Source organism: Galeopterus variegatus, unplaced genomic scaffold (assembly GCF_000696425.1).
Source record: "Galeopterus variegatus unplaced genomic scaffold, G_variegatus-3.0.2 Scaffold310, whole genome shotgun sequence".
Lineage (NCBI taxonomy): Eukaryota > Metazoa > Chordata > Mammalia > Dermoptera > Cynocephalidae > Galeopterus > Galeopterus variegatus.
Genome location: NW_007726421.1, coordinates 255,675 through 273,486, shown reverse-complemented (window position 1 = coordinate 273,486; position 17,812 = coordinate 255,675). Strand labels below are relative to the sequence as shown.

The window sequence follows — 17,812 nt, the reverse complement described above, 5'->3', positions numbered from 1 at the left end:
TTCAACCAATATTTATTGAGCTCCTACTATGCATCAGGTACTGGGCTACGTATTAGGGCAGCAGCACAGACCCTGCTCTAACAGACCTTCATCAAGGAGAAGCAGGTCCTGCTCTGCCAGGCACCTCACTGGCTTTATCTAACTCTGTCTTTACCACAATCCCATCGCACACCAAAAAGGAAAGGAACGATAAGGGGCAGGGTGTGCACTTTGTTAGGAAGAATCACTGATAGAACCTTCCAAGCTCCCTTACTGGTGATACTGATAAGCTCTTTGTGAATTCAGGTGATCCTGGTCCCCCTGGGCCTCCAGGAAGTCATGTAAAAGGCATAAAAGGAGATAAAGGATTTATGGGCCAGCCTGGCCCAAAAGGTCCACCTGGAGCTGTAGGAGACAAAGGACCACCAGGTCATCTGGTGAGTGTGCAAAATTATTTTGAATTATTGATACAATACTGACTTGTTATATTGTATATTATATTGTATATGGTGAATATTAATAATATTGACTTACTATTATTAATTGGTGTATTATACTCTTGTAAATCAATTGCCGGGATCAGATGTACCTGGAGGCAGCAAAAATTTCCCATTTTGTGATGCATTTGTGCAGTGGGCCTGTGGGATGACAGAGCCCAGAAGGTTCAGGAAATCAAAGAATCTTAAGAGTTGGAAAGATTTGGCCTCTAAGGGCCCTCTAAGACTTTGGTCCATATGGAACTTTCCTCTGCAGCATTCCTGACACTTGCTTGTTTAGACTCTGAACAATTTCAGAGATGGAATCTTCAAAAAGCAGCTAAGAGTTTAGAATCACTCTAAATGACGTCACATTTTTCCTCTATCAATATACTTATCTGTGCTATCCTGTAAATGTCTATTTATTTTCTTCCAGTGCTTATAAATAGCTGCCACTTCCTTCCAATTATTTTCTTCCAGATAAATACCTGGTTCTTTCTAATTCAGTTTAACTGTTCATCAACCTTGCCTTTATCCTGAATATACCCTAGTTTGTCCCTCGGATGAGCACCCTCTGGAAGTGAGAGCTCAGTACTCCAGTGAGTGTCTAGAGAAGAGTCTCACTGTCCCAAACATCACCAGTTTAGGAGTTCAACCCAAAATTCGACTCGAGCTACTTGGCTGCCCTGCCCATGGCTAACGTTGTTGTTGCACATTGAGCTTACAGTCAAATAAAGCCATGTGCCTTTTCCTCATGGACCACACTAAGTTTTCTCCATTATTTCCTGTCTAGCTTTTTGTCGTTGATGTTTGTTTATTTGTGACCTTGCTGCAGAACTTGTACATTTACCTTTCTTGGACATCACGTTGTTCATTTGGGCCCATGCTCCCAGCTTAAGATCTCTCGGTATATCACCTCTCTCCCTCAGCAGCTCAGCTGTCTGCCCCAGCTTTCTCTTCACAGCAGATTTGAAAAGCTGATTCCTCTGTTTACCAGTGCTTGGAGTCAGATATTGAATAGACGGGTGTGGTTTAATGATTATTATTGAGAGTCTATTCAGTACCAAAGGATAGGAAAATAAAAAGACACAGTCCTTTGCCCTAAAGGAGCCTACGAGAGGTGAAGGTGAGAGATACGGAGACAGGCTATTCTCACACTGTGGAATGGCAGAGGGTCATGGGAACACGGAGGAAGGGTATTTAGTCCAGTCCGTGGAGTGAAGGTGCTCAGGAAAGATTTCTCCTGGAGGAGATGCCCCTGGCCTGAGTCTTCACAATGCACAGGAGTTTTCTAGAAAACAAGAAAAGTAGGAGCAATGGGGCTGCGAGGAAAAGAGCTTTCTGAGCAAAAAGACAACAGGCATGTGTGAGTGACACAACACACAGCTCTGTGTCACCGCAGGCTGAGGCAGGAGACAGCTCATAGCAGGAGGAGGCTGGAGGGCTAAGCAGGTGCAGGGCGTGGAAGTCTGGTTTTCCAGATAAGAAGCAGGACCACCTTGGTTATTTATTTATTCAAGAAACATTTACAGGGGCCAGCCCGGTGGCGCACTGGATAGTGCGCCGCTTGGGAAGCGCGGCGGCGCTCCCGCGGAGGGTTCGGATCCCACATACAGACCGGTTCCCACTCACTGGCTGAGCGAGGCGCGGGAGCAACACCGAGGGTTGCGATCCCATTGCCGGTCCCCGGTCCGGTACGGGGGCAACACTGAGGGTTGCGATCCGTTGCCGGACACGGAAAAAAAAAAAAAAAAAAAAAAAAAAAAAAAAAAAAAAAAAATTTACAAAGCAGCTGTGCATGCCCAGAATTCTCTTTGCAAGTTGTAATTAACATCTTAACTGCCTTTTGATCTGGCCATTCGTTCCCGAGCTCCGAACCCATCCTGCTGGCTCCAAGCAGCAGCCGTTTTGTCCACAAAGACATGGTAGAGAAACTGTGTTTTGACAACTCATATGAAAATACAGAACATCTGTGATATAATCCTTATTTCTACCAACCTCATCAGTGGTGGGTAATGAGGTACTTCGGCATGGCTTATTGTTAGGAATCATGTTAGGTTCTCTTAAGCTTCCTTGGTATTTGGTTTCCAGAATCTGCCTTTTTTAAAAAAATTTTTTTTGAAAAATAACATAATTGCCCATCTCTAGTCTGTAGGTAACTCTCATGTTCTCCATGATTCTTTGAAAGTTGCCAACATAGATGCAAATTCCTTCCTAGGACACTGGGATGGAGAAAGTTTGGTTTAGATGTGTAATCTTGCTTAAATCCCATGATGCTTTCATGGTCATAGGCTTCTACACACGCAGTTGCGAGATGACTCTTCCTCCTCCATAGTTACCTTTATCTCAAGAGAACAGGCAGACAACAGAAGCCGCACAGTCCTTGATCAGATAATTCTGTCTTCCTTTTTTAACCTCCCACAACCTTATCCAAGCAATAGGACTGTTCCTTCTTTGGTCTTCTTGCTCCAAAGACATCGAGTTCCAAGACTAGTTTTTTACTTGGCATTTCTCATGACCTTGTTCATGTTCTCAAGTAATAGCATTCTCATGACCTTGCTCATTGTTCTCAAGTAATAGCATTCTGTCTCAATTCCTACAGCCAAAAGTCCCTGTAAAAAACTCTCCTGATAACCCCTTTATGCTCCCTTCCCTGGATACTTTACTTCTCCTACCACCCTAATCAAGAGTAATTTATAGCTCTTCCAGCTTCATTAGAATGATGCTTGGGTACTATGAATCAGCAATGGCTCCACTGTTTTTGCTAGAATTACAAATACAGATTATAATTTTCATTCTGGAAACCTGGTGCCTGTTCTTCCTGAAAGATCTCCAAATACTGGGCAGTTCTATTTAGGATACAGAATATCCAATTGTATCCAACACTAAAACCACAGACAGTAACATTGGAAAGTATGTTCACTCTTGGTTGTAAGGGTAGTTTTTAATTCTTTTTTTCTTTTCTTTTCTAATGATCATTTTAAGCAGAGGTCCAAGTGGCAGAGGAGTTATAGGCAGGTGAAACACTGAATTAAAAAATAAAAAATGATATCTGTCAACTTTAGTTCATTCTCAAGCAACATAATATTATATCCTATCTGCTTTTTTTAAAAAAGGCTGTACTGTGATTTTAAACATTTGTCTGTTGTTCTGCTCCATTTTATTTGAACTATAGGGTGCACCAGGTACCCCAGGTCTTCCAGGGCTCAGAGGTGATCCTGGATTCTGTGGATTTCCGGGCATAAAAGGTACTATTTTTGTGCACTGCTTTTTAGATGCAAATACAATAATTATCATTCTTATTTTAGGGTACACACATGTTTACTGAACTCCTATAGTCACCATGGACAGCTGGGGTTAGTAAAAATAGGACTTCAATATGAGTGTGGAAGGAAGACTCCACCAGCACCCAGCTGAGGATGGAAACTACAGAAAAACTAAAAACAGAAACAGTTTAAAGTGGTATATGTGTTGGGATGGGGGATGGAGAATTATATCAATATTAACAGTATCGGTTTTGAATTGTTTACATTACCATATGCCCATGTTAGTAGTTTTATAATTTTAAAAAGGTGAAAAATCTGAGAACAAACTGTTAGTGGGGAAAGAATAAGTAAATTTTTACATAGATTTATGCATCTGTATTTTTATGGGGTACATGTATTATATTTTTAACCTGAAAAATATAATATATATATAATTTTGGAGGATTTTAAGTTTAAAATATTCACACACATAAATTTAAACTTCAGGTTTCAGAAGATAATTCTCAAGTCTTCCATAAGTGTGCTGTGGCCTTAAATAAAGTTTTGAATATTTGATTCATTGTCTTAGTTGGTTAATTCATCTGGTATTGTTTTTGCATGGCCAGGAATCAAGTATCACAGACTACAGAGTTGTTAAGTAACAAGTGTATCCAACATGAACAGAGCCACATTTTCATGAAGGAAAACTTTTTCCAGGTTCAAGGAAGGACTAGGTGGACTTAAAAGAGGTCCTTTTTAACACTTTCAATCACTGACTCTTTAAGGAGCAAATTAGCAAAGAATAAATCACAGCAAGTGATACCAAGGAGCCTCATGAAACATTGGGTAGATGACACTGGCAGACAGCCTGCGAAAATGTGTAACACCCTTCACTTCCCAAGTCTTGAAATAAGACTACCTAAGATCTGAAAACTACAGAAAGGCCCCACGAGAGAAAGAAACATTCTTGGAGGTATTTAGTGGGGAGATTTTTAAAATCAGCTATTTTGAAATATGTTCCATCAAATATATTCGGTTACTCTCTCAGATTTCAGAATAAGACCATCAGCTGGCACTGCTAATGAATTTGCACTTCTTTATTTGGAAAGTTTTAATCCCTAAAGAGAAAAACATTTAGGCTTCTCCTGATATATATAAATTAACAGCTTCCTCAGTTCCGATACCAAGTGGATCATTTGTAGTGTAGTTGCCAGTTAATTTTTGATGATAAAATTATTTTATTGTATTTCTTCTATTAATATCATATTTAGTATTAAAGTCCAAGTAATCTGTTGTACACTATTTCAAGATTCTTTAAAATAGATTTCTCCAAATAAATGGCTCTTGGTAGCCTTCTTTTATTCATGTAAAAGACTATGATTGGAAGAGAAATCTTACCACTTTTTTAGTTCACATCAAAGAAAATATTCTGTATGTGCTCCTAAAGGTTCTTGATATAACTAACTCTAGGCTATTAGAAAGCTAGAGTGATAAGCTGAGAAAGTAGATAACTATGACAACCAAAGCATATAATTCAGCAATATAATTCACCAGGAGGTGTTAAAATAGATTTTAATGTGATTTTGTGTTTTACCTTAAATATTAAATTGAAAAGGTTTCTGAACTCAAAAAGCAAACTCTTAGGAACCCTTCCCTTCAATGTTAAAATATAAGATCTTAATGCCTGCTTCTGGGTATATTTCTTTACAGACCAATTAAACATGACCAACTGGGTCCAAATGAAATGCCAAAACCCACATGAACATAATTATGTTGTAGTCATTGTCACAGAACCCACACGACATCATCTCCAGTCATAACTTACAGTATTTATCCTTAGATTTCATCATCAACCTGAAGAGCTAGGAAAACCATTGTTCTAATGTATTATCGTACTGACTTTTTTTTTTTAGGAGAGAAGGGTAATCCAGGATTTCAAGGATCAATTGGACCTCCAGGGCCAACTGGGCCAAAAGGGCCACCTGGTAAATATACGAATTTCCTTGCTATCGCTCTCCACGAAGAAAGGGTAACTCATCAATAAAGCCATCTTCTTCTTATGTTTATTCCAATAGGTGTACGTGGAGACCCTGGCACAGTTAAGATCATCTCCCTTCCAGGAAGCCCAGGGCCACCAGGCCCACCTGGAGAACCAGGGATGCAAGGAGACCCTGGGCCACTGGGGCCACCAGGAAACCTAGGTGTGGGACTAGCAGCATTGACTTGGATCTCTAGGAAATGGTTGAACCAAAATACCTGTAAAGTGCTTTGAAAGCAAATAATATAACTTCACAGAGAATGTTAAACATGATAGTGTTTTTTACAGTCAGTCTTAGGATTGAGCTCATTTTACCCTTGGCCAGCAAATAAAACACCTTGGAATTGATTGGAAACTGTTGTATATAGTATAAAGTTGAGTAAATACACTTTGTTTTTTGTTTTTTGTTTTTTGTTTTTTATTAAGGTAAAGGCATTATGTCTATCTCCTCTGACAACTGTCAGTCTTAGAGCTCTATTTCTAAATGATTGCCCAAATGTACTCGAGTTGTCTGAATTTATACTTTTCTAACACTTTGGAGAGTGAAGTGTTAGAAAAAATGATTTTGAAATCTTTTCAAAATGTGGGTGTTTGGAAATTGAACCAACCCTTTTATATAGACTTAGTATATTGTAGTAGACTTCTGAGTAGAACTGTTATGCTCTAAGTTTGCCTGAACCACCTAGAAGATAAGAGAGATATTACTTATTAGTTTGATCAATACATGGGCACAGCAAATTCTGGAAGAGCATAAATCAAAATAGTAGCCCAATTTTAAATTGCTGTATTTCACATACTCATAGTTCATTTTTGAGCATCTCTTTCCCCCCTGGGAACTGGGGATAACAAGCTGAATGACTAATGATCCCAGTTTGCCCAGGACTGAAGGTCTTCCTGGTATGCAGGACTTTCACTGCTGAAATGGGAAAGTCTCAGGTTAACTGGGATGGTTGGCCACCTTACCTATTATCCTATATGATGAAATGTAATACAATGTTGGTTTTTTGCCCAGGACCCTGTGGGTCAAGAGGAAAACCTGGCAAGGATGGAAACCCAGGAACTCCTGGGCCAGTTGGAGAAAAAGGCAACAAAGGTTCTAAAGGAGAGCAAGGTAAACAAAGACCCAGCTTGTTTTCCTCATGAAGCAGGGCTGTCTCAATATGCAGAGGAGTCTTGTTTGAGTGTGTGACTATATGAGTAATCCAGGTCTTTCAGTTTGCACTGTTTAGATTGGACCAAAGGTCAGGGGAGAAATGTTCATTTGGAAGAAGATGGAAAAATCAAGAATTATTGGAATAAACTACACTTCCTACCTCTTAGCTGGGCAGATGTGCTCCAAATTTTTAGTCTGATGCACGATTTAGCCTAAGAACAAATGGAGCTCATGAAGCTCTAGTGAGTGTTCTATCTTCAAAAAGGCCAATACTGTTTTTAATTACTTATAAGAGTTGTTAGTTAATAATAGCTACTTATAGGAGTGTTACATAAGTACATAGTTAGAAAAAATATTACCTTGATATAAATAAGAAAGCTACTCAGTATCCTTATTTAGGAAAACCATCTTTTAACTATGCCATTCTCGAATATTCATACAACTCAACAATTCATGTGTATGTCCTAAAAAGGTTCCTCTTAAAAATCAGGTTTTATTCTGAACATGACCTAATATGTATCAGTTTGATACCTATATCAACATCAACCTTCTGGGCCGGCCCGGTGGCGCACTGGATGGTGCGCCACTTGGGAAGCGTGGCGGCGCTCCCGTCCGAGGGTTCGGATCCCACATACAGACCGGCTCCCGCTCGCTGGCTGAGCGAGGCACGGGAGCAACACCGAGGCTTGCGATCCCGTTGCCGGTCCCCGGTCCGGTACGGGGGCAACACTGAGGGTTGCGATCCGTTGCCGGACATGGAAAAAAAAAAAAAAAAAAAAATCAACCTTCTGCAAAAATTTCAAAGCACACTTCTGGAAAATATCTACATGTCCAAATCTTATATTTTTAGGATTTCTGAGTTCATTGAGGTAAGAAAATATTCTAAATATTATTTCCCAATTTATTGACATATAATATTCCCAGATCCTCTATAAAATGGTAAAGAGTACAGACTTAAATCCTTAAAAGTTCAATTATGATGCTAATTATATAATTCTGTAATTACTTATTATTTAGTATTTTCATGAGTGCACATTAAAGAACTATTACTCATTCGACTTTCCTTACAGTGTGCTTTTTGAAGTGGAGACCTCATAAGAATGATAAAGGGATCTAAGAGTCAAATTGCATTGGCATAAACTGATAGGCTTGGCCCCTTGCCTGGAAATGCAGAATAGCATTGAATAGTGCACATTTGCCTACAAGCTCACCTCCAGTTCCAGTCCTGCTCAACTAATCATTTTATGATTTCTGTGAAAAGACCTGGAGGCATCTTTTGCTTGGGTCCAATGATAACCCCCTGCGAATTAGGGTAGGGGTTAGGAAAGGTGAAGAATGTGTGTGTCTCCTGTATTTACTAAAACCACGGCAATTTTGGACTTTTCAAGTAAGACACGAGACTTTCAAGAATTTGGATGTGGCCTATTTTTAATTTCAAAGAACAGGTCAAGGTCCCTGGAGAAGACAGGAGAGAGCAGAATTCAGAGGAGACTGAAATAATGTATACATCATATTGGGGCTTTTACAAATCCTTGTGAAAAGTACTAACTTCTGAGTCAGGACTAAACTTGGGACACACTGCCTGACTCCCATGGTGTGGTTGTTTGTGGGCAACAGTAAATCCCTTGATGCTGTAAGCCAAAAGTCTAACAGTCTCTGCCTTCTCTGCACTTCCTTAGGACCCTAAAGGACCATGGCCCACGTCAGGTTAGGGAGGGTGTCAGGTTACGGTGGCAGTGGAAGTGGATGGGGGAGTGAGGAAGTGATAGCTAATGCCAGTATTATAAATATCTATTCGATGAAGAATAGAAGAGGGAAGGACAGGTGGAAGGGGAGAAGGGATAGCTCCCTGGTCCTTATTTTAAAATGACGAATGTAGATTAGCCTATTCCAACTGCAGAGGAAAAAACAAAGTATAAAAGCCATTTATTTTGTTTCTAACTCATATAAATAAAACTAACCTTCTTACAGTTAAAAGAAGTCTTTCCTATTTTTATTTACTTAATAATTGATCGGAAAAAAAAATCTTGAAGTTAGAACCTTTGGAAATAACTTTCATTGTTTTCCACGACTGTATATTGATTTACCAAAAACATAAGTAATTTTTATTATCTATTTGAATAGACTTTCAAATTGTAGATATTTGATTTGGTCTCTTTTCCCTCCACATTGTAGGAAGATCTGTTTGTTTATTCATAAAAGATGTACATAAGACCTACCAGATGCAGGCCACTGTGCCCGAATTCACTGGGGAATTCAAAGATAAAGAAGAACTGATCTCAAAAGACTCATAATAAGATATACACAAATAGCTGTAATAATAGGTGTTGTGTGATAAACTGCTTAACATTTAATAATATTGTTTGTAAATAACATTTACAATGTGTTTTTTAAAGGACCACCTGGATTAGATGGATTGCCAGGTTTAAAGGGAAAACCTGGAGACACTGGGTCACCTGCAACCAGGACAGCAATGAGAGGCTTCGTCTTCACCCGACATAGTCAAACAACAATGATTCCTTCATGTCCAGCAGGGACAGAGCCACTCTACAGTGGGTTTTCTCTTCTTTTTATACAAGGAAATGAACGAGCCCATGGACAAGACCTTGGTAACATTCCAATCCTAGTTTCTGGTCATGTTGTTCCATATACAGATTGTAAATTTTATAGCATGGGGTGTTTCCCTCTGAAGTTAAGCATAGATAACCTTGAGTGTCTTCCAGCATATTTTAAAGAAGGCAAATAAAACAACATTGGCCTAATGTCGAGTTTTCATCCTGTAATATAAAATACTGGAAAGAGCCTAGCTCATCCTGTTCAATGCAAATGGTTTTCACTTAAACCACCTGTCTACTTTTTAATTTCAAAAGTAACTTTTTTCCTAAAACGTTATCTGCTTATTAGCTATTATGTACATATGAATACTGGTAATGCTTTGACATTGTCCCAAGCAAAGGCATTGTCCCAACCGACCTATACCAGTCCCCAAGTTCTAGATTGATTAGAAGGGGCCACAGAAAGTAGTAAGAGTGGGAGAAGGAGGATTTTTTTGCCTACTGGATATTCAATTTCTATCATTATTAAAACTTTTCAATACCATATTTTGCAAATAACTCTTTTGTGTTGTCTTTGTCCAGTTTTTGCTGCAGGTTATGTTTTATAGTAATGATACTCAAAATGATTTTCATGTACTGAAAGTGATACTCAGGCTGATGTTTTGTTAGGAACTCTTGGCAGCTGCCTACAGAGATTTACCACAATGCCATTCTTATTCTGTGACATCAATGATGTGTGTAATTTTGCATCTCGAAACGATTATTCATACTGGCTGTCAACACCAGCTCTGATGCCAAGGGACATGGCTCCAGTTACCGGGAGGGCCCTTGAGCCTTACATTAGCAGGTAAAAATCCAGTCCCTGAGTTCTGTAAAGGAACCAAGTGAGTCCCTTCACTTGTACGGAAATGTAAGGCAGCACATCACAGTGCAGAAAGGGGTGCTGCAGCCAGCCTTTGTTTCATGTTACAGGTGCATTGTCTGTGAAGGTCCTGCAATTGCCATAGCCATTCACAGTCAGACCACGGACATTCCTTCATGTCCCCATGGCTGGATTTCTCTCTGGAAAGGATTTTCTTTCATCATGGTAAGGACAAAAGGAACAGCAAATTTATGTTAAAGATTACCTGTAGAATCTTACATTGTGCTGGGTAAAATGTGGCTCCCAGAATTGATGCTGCCTGATATCAAATGTGCAATATGCTGTGGACATTTGCTTGAAAATCTGCAAGTAAACTTTTTCTGTTTAATTGCAGTTGCTTTTGGTAAATAATGGAGAATTTAAAAAATTGACGTCTTGGGAGATTACCTACAAATTCTAAATCATGATATTTAGGTGAATAGTAGCTACCACTTATTGGTAATGGAATGCCTATTTTTTAATGTGGCAGCTGCTTTAAATACATCCTCTTTAATCCTTATGGAAATGCTAAAAGGCAGTTTCTATCATCTGCAGTTTTATAAATAAGAGTTAAGTAACTTTCCCAAGGTTTTACAACTATTAAGTGGTAAAGCTAGGATCTGAACCCAGGTCTGTCTGTTCCAAAATCTTTGTGCCTTATACCGTGCCCCTGACATTCACATAAAGATGAGAACAAAGAGAAACAGTCTTTTAAAGAAAAATCTCCCAGAGGTAAGTGCTAAATGAGTAAGTCTGTGGACTGACCATCTGTGATTCTGACAGCTGCACATACATGGGTATTCATATTCAGTACAGCGATGTTTATGATACGTTACTTCTCTTTCTTGACTCATAGTCATCCATTCATTCAATCATTAACATAACAAATATTTATCGAACACCTACCACGTGCTATGACTGTTCTAGGCACTGGGAACCATTGTTTCTGCTCTCATGGAGCTTATGTCCTAGCAAGGAGGATAGACAATAAACAAGAAGACAAAATGACAATAATAGTAACAAGAGTTAAGGTGGTGACAGGTACTATGAAGGAAATAAGGCAAGAAAAGGTGAGAGACTGACAAGGATGAGGTTATATTTAAGCAGACAAGAAAGAGCCAGTTAGGGCTGGCTGGTTAGTTCGGTTGATTAGAGCATGGCCTTGTAACACCAATGTCAAGAGTTTTGTTCCCCTTATGGGGCCGGGCCAGCCAGCCAACAAAAATAAAAGCAAAGAGCCAGTCAGACCTGCGGGCAAGGGGCACTCCAGGCAGAAGGAACTGCTTTTCTTTTCTTTTTGATGACTATAGCTCAAACTGGAAGATACCTGGAGTATTAGCAAATCTGGATTAAAAAGTACAGAAGTTTAATTCACACATTCTGGTTTTTTCTTTCTTTTCTTATTGTCTGATATTATACACATACACACACACACACACACACACACAAGTAGAGAATTGAAGGTTTGAACACCAATGGACAGAGTTTTTATTCAGATATTTTTATGTGATAGTTCACAAGTGCAGGTTCTGAGGGCGCTGGGCAAGCTCTGGCATCCCCCGGCTCCTGCTTGGAAGAATTTCGAGCCAGCCCATTTATAGAATGTCATGGAAGAGGAACATGCAACTACTATTCAAATTCCTACAGTTTCTGGTTGGCTTCGTTAAATCCGGAAAGAATGTTCAGGTAACTATTCACTGTTGGGCTAGGTCTGATGACTCAATTACAGAACTATTCGAAGGTGCCTATGTTAGCTTTTCTTTATCTATGTGTTGATGAACTCACATTAACACCCGCCACCATGCCAATAAAATCCTGTTAAGCTTGGCACTCCCAGTTTACAAGTGTTCTCAAGTCCACAGTTAGCCATGATTTTGTACTAGTATACCATTAAAGACAAAACAAGTGATTTTTGTCATCACTCAACATACTTAATATTTACATATGAATTTACAGTAAATTAGTAAATAAAACCACTAAATGACCTACTAATCTTAATTTACTGTATTAGAAGATTTGTGAATAATACAGATTATTTGAAGGGTGGGGATAGTTTTACAACAAAAAAAGATGATCTGTAAACTTGCATCAAGGTCTGTGTTTCCTTAGTACTACTGAAATACAACTAAAATTTTAAAATGTAGACATATGTACTTTTTCAGAATACAGCTCTTATATAAAGGAAGATGTTTCTGTAATAAAATTTAGAGCCGCTACAACATTCATTAATAAAACTCAAACCTAGCAAGTATTTCCTTTTATCTATAAATCAAAAGATTTGTTTTTATTTCAGAAAACCTATTCCATCAACTGTAAAAGCTGGGGAGTTAGAAAAAATAATAAGTCGCTGTCAGGTGTGCATGAAGAGAAGACGTTGAAGAAATCAAAGAAAATAGAACTGCTATTTTTCATCCTAAATAACAAAGTTATGACTCAGGACATGAATTTATTTAGGTATTTTTTCTAACCAAACAATATTGCTCTATGACGGCTTAGTACAAAGTTTCAATTTGTTTCCCCATACAACAAAGCATTTCTTTTAATTTAGTTCTGTGATATTGATCTCTAAATCTAGGTTGTTTCAAAGTTCCCTGTGGCGAGGCAGCAATTTTTCACAAAGTATCACTGAAATCGTATTCTACTTTTATCCAATGCAAAGTCTAAATGGCAATTATGTGAAGATTGAATGCTACAAGTTAAGAGATATTTGGCCCTCTGGATTCTCAACATCTGTCCTCTTCTCTTTCAGTCTTTGAGACTCAGGGAAGCTAAGTCAATTGTACACAGGCCTGCAGCCCCCTTCCTGAAACTTTAGACCCTGGGTAGAGAAGGAGATGGGAGCATGTAGAATACTGGAGCATCAAGAATAGAACTGGACTTTCAGACCTGTTGAGTAGCATGAGGCCTGAAGGAACACAATTGAATTGAGATGCATGGATTTTCCAAAATTCTTTCAAACATACCCAGAACTAAGGGCAAAATAGGGTTCCCTAAATGGAACCATAATAGCCTTGGAAATACTTTATGGTTTTTGTTTTGTATGTCTTTGAAGATTTCTGTTTGTTTGTTCATTGAATTCACTTCACTGCAACAATAGAGCCTGCTTGTATTCATAGTAGATAACATTTTTACCCTTAGTGAATTAATTTTAGTAGGATATTATTACATATGTTTATTGTTTACTTCAAAATGTGTCTAACTTTTAACTCCTCTTTTACGAGCACAGCCACACTAATAACAAGGACACAACTCATTGCATGTGCACTTTATCCCCATCCCCTTAAATGTTGGTGCATACCTTATATAATTGAGTAGTTCAATAATCCATAAAAGAATTTAAGGCATTCATTGGCTTATCAGGCTCAGAATATTTTTTCTTTGCTCTAAATATTTCATTACTCTGGTTTTACAGATTTATTCTATTGTTACTTCTCTAATTCTTCCCTTGTGAAAAAACAAGTTTTTTTTTATGTTGTATATTCTTACAAATCATATTGAAAGAGTTCATTGTGTAAAAATATTAATGTACAAATTGTACAACTTGGCAACTGTATGTCTTAAAACTTGCTTTTCACTGTCTTGATACATTCCCAAGGTTACTTAATTCAACTAAACAAGCATTTTATTCGGTATCAAGCCATGTCCCAGGCACTGTGCAAAATTATAGAGATACTAAGAGAAAAAAGGGAGACTGTTTCTAATCTAATATCCCAGAAAAGGCAACTTATTGCTTCTGTTAAGATCTCATATATGAGTTGCTTCTCTCCCTTTTTTCTTCTTTTGTCACATTTTTATATTTCATCATCATAATTCAGCAGGCTTGAGTGAAGGTTTAAAAATAAGATCTATGCCCAAGGAAAGCTCAGAATTTCTAGCTTCTCTTAGGTACTGCAGAAGCTAAGGTCTGAACAATATGAAAAAAAGAAATCTACAAAACATTAAAAACCATTTATACTTCATGGTAGCACTATTTGATGAGTCTTAGCGGTGAGGCATCATGAGACAAAGCTTTGAAGAAGCTTCTTGACCCATCTAGGTGGAATTGGTGATGCTGACATTTAAATTCAGGCTATTGCTTCAATGTCAATCACTTTGTAAGTGAAAATGTGACCCCAGAGGACAGCACAGACTGTGGCCATGGTGTACATTCTTGACTGCTCACATGACTGCTGCCAAGCCATTTTACACCTAAACTAAGACAAGCAGCATTTTACTATTGTTTACTAAGATTCACCTAATATTAAGACTTGTCTGCACTAAAAATATTCTACTTACCCAATTGTACTATGGGGCAGATAGGGCTAGCTGATCTCCATAAACCCTCTGTAGGCAAATAGTTCTCAAAGTGTGGTCCTCAGACCAGCAGCATCAGCAGCACCTGGGAACTTGTTACAAACGCAAATTCTAGGGCCCACTCCAGACCTATAAAATCAGAAACTCTTGAGGGTAGGGCCCAGAAATTTTTGTTTTAACAAGCTCTCAACATGATTCTCATGCACTTTAAAGACTGAGAAAAACTGCTCTAGACAAACAGCCAAAAAATTGGCTACGATTGCTCAATCCTTGCCTCTTTTTAAAGTCTAAAATTACAGATGACTGTAAGTAATTTAACTACACTAATAAATAAAAGTCCTTGATTGGTGCTAATGCCAAATGACTGGCCTCTGCTCATCCCCAAACCTCCACCTTCTCTTGCCCTCTCATCAGTATCTAACTTCTGAGGAAGACAAGTGATGCTAAAACCTTAATTTCCAATGAAGCCATGTGAACAGTGGTTCAGTTGTGGTTCAGTCATACTTCTAAGACTGAGCATAAAATATAGCTCAAGTGCATCATTTTCCAGATACCTAGGAGTAGCTTATAAAGTTATAAAGATTTAACTTTGTAGATAAAATGTAAATAACTTGTTTCTTCTAAAGTTGGGGCTTCAACTTTGGAATTTCAGTGTGCTAAAGTAACCAAATTCTCAGAGGTCTTTCTTTCTGCAAGATAAACGTTATTAAGTAACTTATTTATGAAAGTATTAAAATAATGCTTAAATTTGAATTTTGTTGCTAACTTACAAAGATTTTTCTATGTATCAAATGTAACTTACTGCTACTGAACTTAATTTAATATTTACTCTATAACCAAATGAACTATATTTAAAATATATTGAATATTTTATATTGTTATATTCTGACAAAATTACAATTCTGTAATGTACTAATATGTCTGTAATTATAGCTAAAATATTATTTTATTGTACTAAGAATAAAATTGAAAAAATTGTATTTGGTCTTTTTTCCAAAATGGAAATGAATTTATTTTGGTGGGGGAGGGGGGGAGATTGTAAAAATAATAGATGTTTAGCATAAAAACAAGAGACAATATGGAAGTTATAAAGAAAAATACAAAAATCGCCATGATAATCCTCACTCCCACCTAAGATAACTATTTAATTAAACTGTAAACCCAGACTTTTTTCCTGTAAATATTTTTTGAAACAAAAATAGCATAAAACCATACTGTTTTGTCACCAGACGTTTTTTTAAAAAACTTAATATATTGTGGGCATATTTTCACATCAATCTGACCATCATTTGCACCACAGTCCATTGAATGGATTTACAATATAAGTCAATGAATCCCCAACTGCTAGAAACTTAATTTAGTTATATTATGGACATATGGTACCTATGTCATTTCACATTTGTCCAATTATTTCCTAGATAATCCCTAGAAGGAAAACTATGGAATAAAAGGAATTGCACCTCTTAGGCCTTTAACATACATACAAAAATACTCTCCAGAAACGTCAGAATTTTCAGCTGCATCAACATTGCAATAAGAAAACTCATTTCCTTATGCTTTTATCAATACTGAATATTTCTCTTCTTTTACATCTTGGCCTATCTCACTGTTTTAACTTACATTTTGCTCATTATCAGTGAGGCTAAACATTTGTCACTTTTAATTATTACTTGTTTTCTTAAAAAGTAGCATTTATTATGAATGCTTGTCTTTGTTTTCCTGTAAAGGGCCTAATCATGTCTTTGCTTATTTTTATATTGAGTTGTTTAAAGAGTTTTTACAAATCAATAAGAAATGCATGAAGATTACAGAAATTATGGATCAGATATTTTGATAAATGTTTCCCATTTATAATACAAATACAATTCATTCAAGAAAAAAATTCATAAAATTTCAAATGCAGAGAAATGGTAAAGAAGAATGCTTTTAATATAGAAAATATGAAATCTCTGATAAGGAGCTTTCAGGCTGTGTTGAATGATAATAAAGACATAATCAAAGAAAGAAATGGAATGCACGAACAGTGATTCTGGGTAATAATTCTAAGACAAAAATAAAATGTTGCTTAAACAAATATTTTGGAAACATTCTCATATTTGGGCCAAAAAATCTAATTTGAAAACACTGTCAGTAAAAAAAAAAAAATGTACTAATCCATTTTAAAGAATTTATTTTTACTGTTGGTAAGTAGAAGAATAACAGATGCTGTGTTTGAGCACATTCTCTCTCTCTACCTCGAAGCCTGTTTAATAAGGAAAACTTTGATCAGTCCTTAATAGACTCTTAGCAACCTACTGGCAGAGCACTTGAATACTGAGAGTGAATGCCTCCTTCGATTTGCGCCTAGGCACCTAGCTCACATCATCCTAATCCCAGCTCTGCCTATCCCAAACTAACAGGCAAGCAAATACAGAGGGAAAAATAGCTGGTATTTAATAACCAGGCTAATCTTAAACATTCAGATAAATATAATCCTTCCTAAAATTTTGTAGATTCTATGCTTTTTCTTAAAATGCTGACATTGCTTAAAACCTTTTTAGAACTATTGTTTTGGAATTATCTTCAATTCCAATTTATGAGCCAAACAAGGAAATAGGCATTACTTTATATCCAAGACCTGCAACATGCTGAATATGTTTGACTTCACAGCATACACTCAGATGAGTGAGATATAGACCTTGGTCTCAAACACAGAGTTTAAAATCTTTTAGGGGAAAATAAGATAATTATAATCTTTTTTTTTTTTCCTTTTTGTCTTTTTTACTGACCGGTAACGGGATCGCAACCCTCGGTGTCGCGCCCGTACCGGGGACCGGCAACGGGATCTCAACCCTCGGTGTTGCGCCCGCACCGCGCTCAGCCAGTGAGCGGGAACCGGTCTCCACATGGGATCCGAACCCTCGGTGGGAGCGCCACCACGCTCCCAAGCGGCACACTCTCCAGTGCGCCACTGGGCCGGCCCGATAATTATAATCTTAATATAATTATAAATATAAATATAATTATAATATTGGATAATTATAATACTGGACAAAACGTGATAAGTGCAGCAAGGGACAACAAATAGTGGTTCAAAAGTTAAAGGCCTCAAGAAATAATTCATGAAAGAGGAGACATTTTAAGTGGTCCTCTAAGAGAGTTAGGATTTCTAGAAGCAGAAGAGGGACAGAAG

The 17,812-nt window shown here is 37.6% G+C and overlaps 1 protein-coding gene across 1 annotated transcript in view; it reads left to right on the top strand.

The window, feature by feature from the left end:
- The window catches only part of COL4A3 (collagen, type IV, alpha 3 (Goodpasture antigen)), a 136,020-nt gene extending 120,400 nt beyond the window's left edge, over positions 1-15,620 (top strand). The window contains exons 43-52 of the mRNA XM_008567333.1: positions 286-416; positions 3,631-3,703; positions 5,614-5,685; positions 5,776-5,901; positions 6,751-6,849; positions 9,288-9,500; positions 10,116-10,293; positions 10,419-10,533; positions 11,861-12,033; positions 12,641-15,620. Coding sequence (XP_008565555.1) covers positions 286-416; positions 3,631-3,703; positions 5,614-5,685; positions 5,776-5,901; positions 6,751-6,849; positions 9,288-9,500; positions 10,116-10,293; positions 10,419-10,533; positions 11,861-12,033; positions 12,641-12,725 — 1,265 coding nt within the window. The 3' untranslated portion in view covers positions 12,726-15,620. The remainder of the gene's footprint in view (positions 1-285; positions 417-3,630; positions 3,704-5,613; positions 5,686-5,775; positions 5,902-6,750; positions 6,850-9,287; positions 9,501-10,115; positions 10,294-10,418; positions 10,534-11,860; positions 12,034-12,640) is intronic.
- The last annotated feature ends 2,192 nt before the right edge of the window (positions 15,621-17,812 follow it).